The sequence below is a fragment of the Agelaius tricolor genome, unplaced genomic scaffold (assembly GCF_023055355.1).
Source record: "Agelaius tricolor isolate 1412-34295 unplaced genomic scaffold, bAgeTri1.0.p SCAF_2, whole genome shotgun sequence".
NCBI classification, from domain to species: Eukaryota; Metazoa; Chordata; class Aves; order Passeriformes; family Icteridae; genus Agelaius; species Agelaius tricolor.
In genome coordinates, this window is record NW_027269262.1 from 21,593,012 (window position 1) to 21,605,240 (window position 12,229).

At 38.5% G+C, this 12,229-nt stretch overlaps 1 protein-coding gene across 3 annotated transcripts in view; it reads right to left on the reverse strand.

The window, feature by feature from the left end:
• TRIO (trio Rho guanine nucleotide exchange factor) overlaps positions 1-12,229 on the reverse strand; it is a 244,292-nt gene that overhangs the window by 19,950 nt on the left and 212,113 nt on the right. For all 3 annotated transcript variants that reach the window (XM_071454088.1, XM_071454097.1, XM_071454106.1), the window contains exons 37-42: positions 7,250-7,345; positions 5,001-5,149; positions 4,239-4,305; positions 2,750-2,853; positions 2,064-2,133; positions 503-592 (exon numbers count right to left, since the gene is read on the reverse strand). In XM_071454088.1, coding sequence (XP_071310189.1) covers positions 503-592; positions 2,064-2,133; positions 2,750-2,853; positions 4,239-4,305; positions 5,001-5,149; positions 7,250-7,345 — 576 coding nt within the window. The remainder of the gene's footprint in view (positions 1-502; positions 593-2,063; positions 2,134-2,749; positions 2,854-4,238; positions 4,306-5,000; positions 5,150-7,249; positions 7,346-12,229) is intronic.

The window sequence follows — 12,229 nt, forward strand, 5'->3', positions numbered from 1 at the left end:
TATCAGTATTAATTGTTATCACATCAGAAATTGGCAAAAGTAAAAAAAATATAATCTTCAGTTAGCAAAAGCTGGAGTCCTTCCCCTAATCACTGTTGCTCCCAAGGTATTCCCTTCTGCAAGCATCTTTCACCTCTTTCTTGACAAGGCTTCAGAGTGAAATATAATTTTTCAGTCACAGGTTGTATACAGCCTCTTTTCAACAGTGATTTCTGCTTATCCAGAATTGCTATTTATCGCTATATAAAATGCACTGGTAACTGCCTGGGCTAAGGCTACTAAGGATAAGACTCTACTGATTAATTAATATCCTATACCTAACCTTTAGTTTACATCTCTAGGAGTCTGTATCAGATTTGAGAAATCAGAACAGAAATGGCAAGAAATTGCCATTTAAAACATTAACAACAATATCTGCTGCATTTGTTTTTTTGTTTTTTTTCTGGTTTGATTAACAGATTTGATAATCCTTCACCTCACATATCCCCTCTCATGAACTTACCTCAAAAAACGTATCAATGTATTCTGAGACAATGTGCTCAGACTTTGGTTTGTTTTGGCAGTAAACTATGTACATGTGCAACCTTCTCTCCTAGAGGAACAAAGACACAAAATGATACATCATTATCAAGAAAAACACATGAAAGATTAAAATGGAGTATTATTTTCAGAAGTATGGCAGTTTATATGTATGAACTTAAAAAGACTCCTTAAAGGAAAAGAAACAGTTACATATGCAGAAATTACAGAAATGAAAACACATTTATTTGGGAACATTATTATGATTTCAGAAAGGCAACGCAAGTGAAAAAAATTCCCTCAGCTATAAATCCTCCTGAAGGACAGGTGTTCAGAGATGATAACTCAGCAGGTCCCACAATAAAGTTAAGCATGAAAATGGTTCTATTTTTCTTTCACCAAGAGCCATGGAAGGTTTGACAAGATGACCCCACAGTGATCCATTCCAACCTTACCCATTCTGTGATTCTGTAATGGAGCCTTTGAAAGATAGTACTTTTTATTCTATTTTAATAATGTGATTATTATTGAAATTTATTAGAATAATTACCTTCTCCTGTTTACATGTATAAAACAGTTAGGAGAAAACTTTCATGTCTTTTATTTAATATTGGCTGTCCTATTGGAGTTTGGATGGGGACGTAGGTGATGAAGCCTGGAAATGGAGGCACTAGCATATTTTTAACTCTGATCCTTTATCTTGTGCATGCACTTTTAACACCAAAGCAACAGAAAAAGAGAGAGGAAATAACTTCTGCCTTTAAGATTTATTCTTGATTACTGACATTGCAGGTTAAGAAATACAGATATACCTCATCCAAAATCTTTCCTATCACTTTGCTAGGATTTGTTTGGGGTTAGAGGCTTTGCTTCCCAGAGACTTACAGAGTACTGACCAGTGAAGATAAACAGTAAGAAAGAAATGAAAAAATAAGATGGAGATTGGAAAGGACACAGGACACAGATTAAGAACAGGAACTGAATCATTGTGCTCTAGCCGATAGGGTTTTGCTAGAGGATGCTGTAATAGCATCACAGCTTGCCTTTCCATCTGGAGTGGTAAAGGTGCCTTTCAAAGACAATTCAATTACAAATAATACCAGGAGAAAGTAAAGTAGCAATCAGAAACAGGGAGAGCTACTTCCTACAGGTTTCCCACTTTGCCAGCAACAAATTCCCATAAGGGAAAAGAATACAGAACTAGAACACACTCAAACTGAAGAAGAATGAGCCTCTTTCCTATTTTTATTTCTTATATTCCATGCTATTGCATGAATATCTGGGATTAGAAGGCTTCCCTTGCACCAAAGTGTAACTGAATAGAGAAATGGGGCCCACGTTCACGTTCCCTCTCTGCAAGAAGGTACTGGGGACAAAGACTACAACATTTACTTCTTCTATTTATAAGCTCTTAAAAGCTACCTCTCCACCTCTTACAGGTGAAGAACATTGTATAGCACTTTCTTAACTGTGTTGTACTTAACAGTCAATCATGTTGGCCAGCAGCAGCAATAGAGTTTGCCAAAAAAGACGCTTGTACTTACATGTTTAACAAACAGGGATCCCAGCTTTTCTGGATCTTCAAGGCACTTCTCCAACTCTCCTAAAAAGAAGCTGAAAATAAACAGAATAAATACTTTTTTCTGACATCACACATTATAGCAACAGGTAATTGCAAGGCAAAGTGGTCTTACTGCAAGGCAAGACACTTTTGTGTCCCCTGTCAGCAGCGTTGGATATTAAGGTATGTCCAAACTGACAATGGTAACAGTGTAATATTTCAACAAAGCTTTTTAAAAGGACATGCTGAATCCATGCCAAGATGAAAAAACCACCTGGCATTCACTATTAAAATTATTAAATTTCATATATATTGATTGAAAGCTTTCCCCTTCCTAAACTGAATGTTTGAGATGCTAATACTGACTTGCTAACCACCCCAAAAAATTCTTAAGACTGTATTGTTAGAGAGAAAGCAATGTACAAAGTTATGTCAATATAAGAGATCCTCAGTTGAAGTGTTTGCTATATATATTTTTATATATATATATCTAAATCTATATATACACATGCATCCTTCTTTAAAGCGAATCTTCACACTAACATTTGTAAGCTGAAGTTACATTTCCTACAACTCAAAGCACAAAACCAATTTCATTTACCTTGTATCTGAATATCTGAGGAAATAATTCCTAAAGTCAATCTAATACTTTATAGGTACAATACGTACTCTCTGTGCCAGTCATAAATCTGGTGAATGTTTCCAAATACAATCTTGTCTTTGCCTTTCATATCATCAGGTACACCATCTTCCTTCATAAGTGCCATATAACCCTGCAACAGTCCAAGTGAATCCACTGTAAACATTCTTACTTTAAAAAAACGAGTTGTCTTCTAATCCCCCTTTTCCCAGAAGATGTCCAATGGCAACAACTGCTTGGGACACAAAGCCAAACCAGAAAACTGTTCTATAACACAGCATAACATAAAGCACAGACACAAAGTATCACAAATTGAGGTGAGGCTGTCTACACAACAGTGCTAGAAAAATTAATTCACTCTGTCTAATTTAGCCTGCGTGAACAGGCTCGGAGCACAAAGGAAACTTCCACAGCCCTTCTCCTTACTGCCTGAAATCTCAGAGCCACTGAAGTGCCTTCTGTGCTGCTTTGCTCGGTGTCTCTTATTTCACTTACACTAACCCCACACCAAAGTGCACTGAGGAGGAAACCACCCATGGGACTGCACTCCATGGACTAATGCTGGCAGTATGAGCAAACCAAAGACAAAAAAATTAAAAATCAATTCCTTTAGCAAGAATTCTCGCTGCAGTAAAGTTCCTCTTACATTTTCCCATAATCCTGTCTTAGTTTTGATGCCTACACAGCTGTCTCACATATAGTTAGACTGGGAGTGCTTTTACATTTTGTAATGTTCATGTAATACTATTCCTTCTTTTTCCCCCCCCCAGGTAGTTCTATTCCTAAATAGCCAGGCCTGGTTTTGGTTTGCCAAGTGTATGTTTTGATGTCCAGCATTTTCATCAGAAATTATGTTATTATTTACAAAACCACATCTATTTGAACTCCTAATGCACCATTTAAATACTGTAAAAACACTATCACAATGCTGATCTTTCTTTCCCTCCCTGCCTCCAAAACAGAGTTTAAGAATTAAACTTTATTAGGCTAAAATTAACTGTCATGCTCATTCTTCCTACTCTTCCAAATGTATTTTGTTGGTAGCTGCAAAGTGAGGGGAGATATGTGATGTTATGTCATTTTACAACAGGGGAGGCTAGGAAGTCTAAGAGAATCCTAGCGGTAGGAGAGGAAGGAGGACTTTCAAATCTTGGATAGCTGCTCTGTATGCTGAGGTACAATTTTTTCTTTTTTTATAATTTAGATGTGCTAAATAAACCCACTATCTACTAGGATAACATTAGGCCAGCGGTAGGAATTGGAAAAAAAAAAATAAGACAAGGAACTACACTCCTCAAAAGAACAAGGTGAACACAGTAACAGGAAAAAGGAGTAAAATGTGATGTAGCATTTTTATACATTAAAAGCTTACAGGAGGGAAAACTCAGAATGCAAGCTTTCACAGTTTTAGTCTCTTCCTGTGTATCTTTTTGAAAAACATAGTGAGGTTCAAGCTGCATAGCTGGTTAGTAAGACATTTAAAAAAAGAAGAAATCAAGAGAATTAAAAACATCATACCTCAACTACATAGCCCAGATCTCGCACATAATCTCTCTCTGTCTCCACTAATTCCTGTAAGACATAGCTACAGTGGAAGGAAAAAGGTGAACAAATATTAAAAAATGAAACTAATTTTTCAAGAGGATTAATGGCATACAACTTTTACAACATTTGCAGTCACATATGTTTGATAGACAGAACTGAAAGGGAAGAATTAATGTACATTGGTTCTTAGCAAGATACTGCTTTGACTTTGAAACTGGACAAGGCTGGCTTCTGTTTATCTAAAGTCAGATGTTTTCTTAAACATGACATTAAAATTAAACATTTAACTATTGTTTAAAATAAAATGCTATTATGTCTCTGGTCTGGAGACTCTTAGCTATACGGATGGTTATTTCCACACACAAGTTTAAAAAATTTGAAATCAGACATTTTTTTATTCTACCATGGTAACGGTTTACTACTGCATAAAGAAATTAAGCATGGATTGGAATAGAATGAGGGGAATGACCATTTTTTTTCAAGCCTAATAGACCTTTGGACATTTAAAGATCAGCATCTTCCCAAATAAATGAAAGTGACAAGCAGCAGAAGTCTAACACAGGTATGACTAGAATTCAAAATCACAGATTGAATGTCACAGAGAAATGTGACCACATGCATGACATCTAATACAAGTCCACCCATTTTCAGACTAACAGCTTCTGCTACCAGTTCAAATTAAGCATTGGAAAAAAATAATTAAAAAAAAGGAAAACTGTAAAAAACTGGTCTTACTGTCGTCTTTTTAAGGAGCTGGATTTCCTTTCCTCCATCTCATCTATGGGTGACGAGGAGGATAGAAGGGAGTTATCTGAAGGGTTGAAGGATGGACTGCTGCTGTCACCTTGATCTACCAACAAGGAGCTTGGACGGTCCTCCAGAGCCTGGGAAGGTATTCCAGAGTCAGCAACAATGATTTATTTCTCCTTTATTCACAGGAGACATTACAAGCTGCTGTATAGCAATCTATAGGAGATCAATTACTTTTATTTATCTTGGCAAAGCAAGTCACAAGCCTCCAGGAAACCAACAACATGGCATTCCATGACAACTGAGCCTTTGAAGCACATTTGATATGACAGTCTTCCCTTCACAGGAAAATAAAGGAGCTGCACTGGTTTGAGCAGCAATGGCTAAAAGTCGGACTCTCCTGTTTAGGATGCAAGTACTTCTATGGTGGGAGTGGCACAAATGTGTCCTCATGGCCAGGGATTAAATTGTATTTGTCATATTTGACTTCTGGCATATACAAGTTACTTTCAACAATAAATAGGACAACTTTAAAGGAGATTTTTATGATGTTGCAATTTTAACTCAAGAGAAGTGGTGTTCTCTGTCAGACGTTTTGGTTATCTTAATAAAAACCAAAATAGCATCTCAGTGAAGAAAATAATGACTTCTACGCTGCCAGTGTTCTTTATGAGCTTGTTCAGATCCTAGGACAAAAGTCCCTGCATCCTTTTCTAGATACACTATCTCCTTGCATGGACTCCACAGGCTTCTGTTTGTATAAAAGATGAAAAAGCCATAGGAGGAAATAATATGAACATCTTCCATGAAGCATTCATTGGATTTCTTTAATTCAAGCCCTTCATCTTGGATCAGGCTACAGCTATGTATCACATTTTCCTTGCATGTGACAGAGCCTTACTGCAGGCACATTTACTTCACCAGGGTGGGGTTCAGCTATAATCTATTTTCTTTGCTCACAAAAAGTAAAAACCAATAATGATATGACTAACCCAAAACCCAGGGGAAGCTGAACCTTGGCTAAAACTGTGCAATGAGAACAACTCCCGCAAGGACTTTATGCATGGATCATTAAGTTATAACCATTGCTAGGCAGCCTGAAAGACACATGGCATTGTATGGACTACCTAACTTCCCATTTACAAAAGACTGTTGAATTTTCCCATAGATTACTTTGTATTCGTTCTCCTGGTGTAAGAGAAGTAAAAAGCAAAGTTAATACCCAAGAGAGTACAGTAATTATTTTATGCAATCATGTAATTTTCTCTGAATGAGAGAACAGAAAATAAGATTTCTAGGTCTGAAAGTTAAAGCTGCTTCAATTTAGAATGAACCTGGAAAATATCAGTCTCTGATAACATGGGGCTGCCATGCTGCAATTCTTTGCAGTTTTCACAAAGGCAATTCCTATTGAGCCCAAGAGGGGCTATGCTGCAAAAGCTGTATTTAAATGTTTTGAGGAAATTCAGAACTGCTGAGGGACCTCTTGAGACTATATAGTCCAATCTCAAATAGGGCTAGCCAGGGAAGTTTTTCCCAGACTGGGTCAAGCTGGATTTTGATTATAAAGGACCTTCCTGGAATTATGCATATAATGAGAATCTTCAGAAACATGAAAACTTTAAAACATGTCAATGATAATCTTGAGAAACATGGAAAAATTAAAACATAAAAAACTAAAAAAGCTGACACAAATTCCTCCTACTTAATTTGTTAGCAAGAATGGAGGCACTGACATGCAAAATGATCCCTTCACTCTCTTACTTATTTCTTCATTTGTATATTGCTGAAAGAACAACCAGGTAACATAAATATTTCTGCTATTAAGGTTACCTGCTTTACTGCTAACCTCATAAAATTTGCAATAAATTTAGTTTCAGGGATTCTTCTCATAAAGGTCTTTTAATATAAGACCCTGGGTCTTTGCATTCATTCTACTAATAGGACATTTTCTTTTGACAAACAGGACGTACTTAGTAGATTTTGCACCATTTCCTCTCTTCCTCTTATTTATTACCTTTTGCTCCTCTACATTGCCATTTACCTATTCAGCAAATGCTTTTTTACAAAAGAGAGTGTGTACAAAATGACTTCTTGAGTGTGCACAAAGTGACTTCTGAAACAGACAGCAAATTTTTTAAGTCAATGTAAAACATGCAGATTTTCTTTGAATAGCAAGCTGGGACTTGAAGACACAAGTTCTTTAGACCTGTGCACCTGCTGGTCAGTCTCACCATTTTACTTTTGACGAGCTCTTCAATGGCACTGACGAGTTCCGCAGCACTGGGCGTCTCGGAGCTCGTTGGCCGCACCAGCAATCGAGAAGATGTCTGTGCAAGGACACAAAGGAAGAGGAATCCCAGAGTTAGCCTGGTTCATGCTCAATGATCAAGAGACTTCCTTCACTTCTCTGTCAGACAAAGGTACCTGATATGTACTGTCAGTGTCATACAACACTAAGATCCTCCCTTCCAACCTGAGCAGCTGGAGTTGTAAGTTTCAAGTAAACCCCATAGCAGTTAAATGCTGGGATAAAAATTCCTGTTCCTACAGGCAATAGAATTGCTGATAATTCCTGGCAAATACCTATGAAAATTGCCTGAGCTGACCCAGTGGACAACAGTTTGTTAACCTATTTTGTTGCTGCTTAAACAAAGCAACAACTGAAGAACACTAAGAGAAATCAAGAAGACTTGAGATAAAGGAGGAGGAAGCATTATTATATTAAGAAAATATACACCAATAACTCAGGGGCATTTACTTTTCTAAAAGAGCTGGAGTATATTGCCCATATTCAGATGGGAAATTGAGCTCACCATTCCTTGTGCCATCCATTTTTCCCAATGGTATGTGTAGAGCACAGAAGATCTCTGGCCTCATAAGCTATAAAATGCCAGTTTATAGATACAACTGAAGGTAAAAGGTGTTCACAGTAAAGGATTCTGGGGGAAGGCCATTAAATTCAGCCTTAGTAATTTGCAAACAGAGTTGTTTGCATATTACATTTATCATTTAGTAACTGGAAAGTGGAAACAGGGTGTAATATGAACTGTACTTCATATTACGAACAGCACAGTGAGCATCATGCAGCACAGGGCAAGCTGTCCTGCAAACGTTTCCAACAAACCAGACAAAGAAACGGCACAAATAATGACTCAACACAAGAGGTTCTGTTCAAATCAAGCATGGGTGTAGCAAGACTCCCCATAAGTAAACACAAAAAAAAACCCAAAACCACAGATTTTAGGTAGTTTGCCTTGTATTTGCCTTATTTGGAAAGGAAAACAGGGGCTGGGTAAGCAAAGGAAATACAGATAACTTTAAACGGAAAGATACGGGAACTGAGCCAAAGCAGAGACAGAACACAAGTCAACATAATGCTGCATCAGAATTTACAAAAAGAGAAAACAAAAAGCGAAAATAATTAGTTTCATATTAACACAGCTGATCTTGAAACTTTTAATACTGCTTATCCAAAAATTAAATGCAAATAACTTTTAAACTGCCACCAATTGCAAATCCATGACGTGCGCAACGATTCTGCTGAATGAAAGAATGGATATAGTGTGCAGATGAGCTCTTAGGGGAGAAAATGGTTCTGTTACTTAGTGCTGTTAGACAAACCAGCATGGCCTAACACATGATGTTTGCATGCACACCAAAAACTGAGCAATCCCACAAGCTGGCCTGTCTTTTAGGCAATTTACATGCTCCTGACATCTGACTGTTGACCAGGTTTTCCACAACTGTGCCTGCATGTGGGTTTCCACTTTGGGTGTAGATCTCAGCTTAGTCTCATAAAACAACTGTCAGTGTTGAAATCAGTTTCTGGTTATGGTCTCTTTTATTGCTCTGTTGGGGTATGTGGGATGTGAAGTAAAACTTCAGAACTGTGATTTCCAGTGCCTGTGGTTATATCACATATAATCTGAAAAAGAAGGAGCTGCATAGATACAACTACTTGGTGACTTTCCTGATGATGTACTCTGGGAACAGAACACATCCCTTGCCCAGAAAAGAAGGAATAGCTGGAGGGAGCAACTGAGCTCATGCAGGTATGAGATGCTGCTAGGAGCCCACAGCAGGCTGGGAAGGGAAGGAGAAACCCCAGCAAACAGGGAGTTTTCAGCACTGAGCAGGAGCTCTGGAGAGGAAGAAATGCTGGCAGGGAGGCAGAGAGGAACGCCAAGTCTCTGAGGTCACAGAAAGCAGGAGACATTCCTTGAGATCCGGAGTAGCTGAGCAGCCCAAGAAACCACCCAGCATGGCAGGAATGTGAAGGAGGACTCCACCCAGAAGACAGACAACTGGGAACTTGTTTGCAAGCCTTTTATTAATCAGTAACTCTATCAAGAGAGCCAACTACCTTCTCCTGGGTAAAACTTTGCTCTGGCTTCTCACTTCTGTGTTCCAACAAAGCATTTACTTTAGGTGCTAGGAGTTGGTGGTGTGTGCACTTCAGAGAGGCACGCAACCTCCCAGGATGCCCCATGAGGGGACCTTTTGCCTCCCACCATGAAGGATAAATATTGCATAATAACAATACATTGCAGAAGAATCCCTATTTACATGCTTTGAAAAATTATGGTAATAATTTTTTGTATAATTTTATATTAATAATTATGGTATAATTTTAACTTTATCAAGTTTTAACTTCTCTGAAGTCTTCTCTAAATGTAGTTTCACCTTCTTTAAAAACTGTCCCAACATGCATTTACTGATGTGGGTGCATGTTAACCTTTTAACAAGTTGTGCTGGTTTTGGCTGGGGTAGACCTAATTTTCTTAACAGTGGCTGGTATGGGGCAGCATTTTGGATTTGTGCTAAAAAAGTGTTGATAAGTGGAGATGTTTTTGTTATTGCTGAGCAGGGCTCACAGAGAGCCAAGTTCTTTTCTGTTTTTTTGTACTGTCCTGCTGGTGAGGAAGCTGGGGCTGCTTGGGAGGAGACACCAAGGGGTCTCACCAGGACAGGAGACCCAAATTGAGCAAAGGGATATTCCAGACTATGTGACATCATGCTCAGTGTACAAAGTGGAAGGAAGGAGGAGACATTTGGAGTGATGGCATTTGACTTCCCAAGTCACTGTTACACCTGATGGGGGCCTGCTCCCCTGTGGATAGCTGAACACCTGCCTGACCATGGGAAGCGGTAAATTAATTCCTTGTTTTGCTTTGCTTGTGTGCATGGCTTTTGCTTAACCTCAATCTACATGTTTTCTGTCTTTTACTTGACCCATTCTCTCCCTGATCCCACTGGCAGGGGAGTATGCAAGCAGCTGGGTGGTACTTGGTGGCTGGCTGTGTTTAAACCACAACAGCAGCAGTTAAAATAAAATTGGAGATGGGAAGGTACTTAAAGAGTCTTTCTCTACTGTAGTACGGGTCTCACTTTGCACCAGAAATACACAAGTAAGCAGACAGTAGCTTACAAGCATATCCCTTCATGTCAGTGTTCTTGCTTTGTGAAGAAGTCTATAACCAAATTAATTTTTCTGTGGAAAACTTGTTATAATATTTGTATAACAGTTGTTTTCTGTCACTGAAGGAACGTGCAAATATGGCAGCTCATCAGCAAGAGCTTAAACATATTTCCACCAACATTATTTTCATCTTCTTTCTAAATCTAAAACTGAGATTGCTCTAGCAAGAAAACATTCTCTCAAGCTCTGAAGGCTGGCCTATTTTTGCTTGTTTTGTTTCAGGAATATTTCCCAATATATTAACTCCTCAACTCCTATGTTACACTATGTCAAATCAGAAGACACGTAGGAATTTAATACAAACAGAGTATAAGAACCAGCCATTTTGGCCCTACAAACAACAGCCTCAGGAAGGAGTGAGATTCCCACTGAAAGGCAGTGTTTTTAAAAGAAAAAAAATGAAAGAAAAAATAAATAAGATCCACTAAAGTTATGAATAACATCAGCACCACTGAGAACAGACAGCAAGCAATCACAAAATTCACTAACAATATTCAGTGCTGTAGATTACAATTTTACAAAATTAAAAATTTTAAGGAACAAAATGGCAAGAAAACAATGTGCAGATTTGCTGCACAAGTCTGGATTATTTCCATTTTAAACCCCTATATTTCCAGATCTGATACTTATCCCTTAAATGTCTGATCCCAGTTCAAAATTGAAATAAACTCTCTCAATGTATGATCATCATAACATTAAAGAAAAACAGATCATATGCAAGTAAGATTTGCTTCATGTAGTTACTACCTACATCCAAAGTTTTATTACCGGTGCAAAATTTTTAGCGTCAATTTTAATGTGCCTTTGTTTGTGAAAAACAGATGGATTATGTGCTGGTTTTGGCTGGAACAGAGTTAAATTTCTTCACGGTAGCTGGTACGGGGCCACGTTTTGGATTTGTGCTGGCAGCAGTGCTGATATCTCAGGGTTGTTTTAGCTATTGCCGAGCAGAGCTCACACAGCACCAAGGCCTTTTTTATTTCCCACCCCAGCAGTGATGAGAATGGGGGGGCACAAAGAGTTGGGAGGGGACACAGTCAGGACAGCTGACCCCAACTGACCACAGGGCTATTCCAGACCATATGGCATCATCCTCAGCTTATAAAGCTAGTGGGAAGAAAAAGGAAGGGGGGGACATTTGGAACAATGGTATTTATCTTCCTAATGTTACCGCTTCACGTGATGGAGCCCTGCTCTTCAGGGGATGGCTGAACACCTGCTTGTCTATGGGAACTGGTGAATGAACTCCTTGTTTTGCCTTGCTTGTGTGCATGGCTTTTGCTTTACCAATAAACTATCTTTATTTCAGCCCAAGAGTTTTTTCACTCTTTCCCTTTTGATTCTCCCAGAGACAGTGGGACAGTGACCATGTGGGGCTTAGCTGCTGGCTGGGGTTAAACCATGACAATTATTATTCTTATTTGGTAATTCCTTGCTCTTGGGCATCGCCCCGTTCCCTCCCTCTGTCCCCTCCCCCGCCAAAAAAACCCAACAAAAACCAAGAAAAAGAAAAGTTATGATTATAAAACAATTAGACTCTAATCAGTAAATATGGCATCAGCCAAAGTGATGTAAATCATCCTGTGAGAACACAAAGCAGTTCATTTCCACATTTAAAGTGCTAGCAGAAAAATTTCTACACTTGTGCTTTTAAAATAGAGAAGGATTTAATTCATGCTCTCATCATAGAACACCCTTTTAAAGTTGTCTAGAGGGCACAAGTGATTTCTTC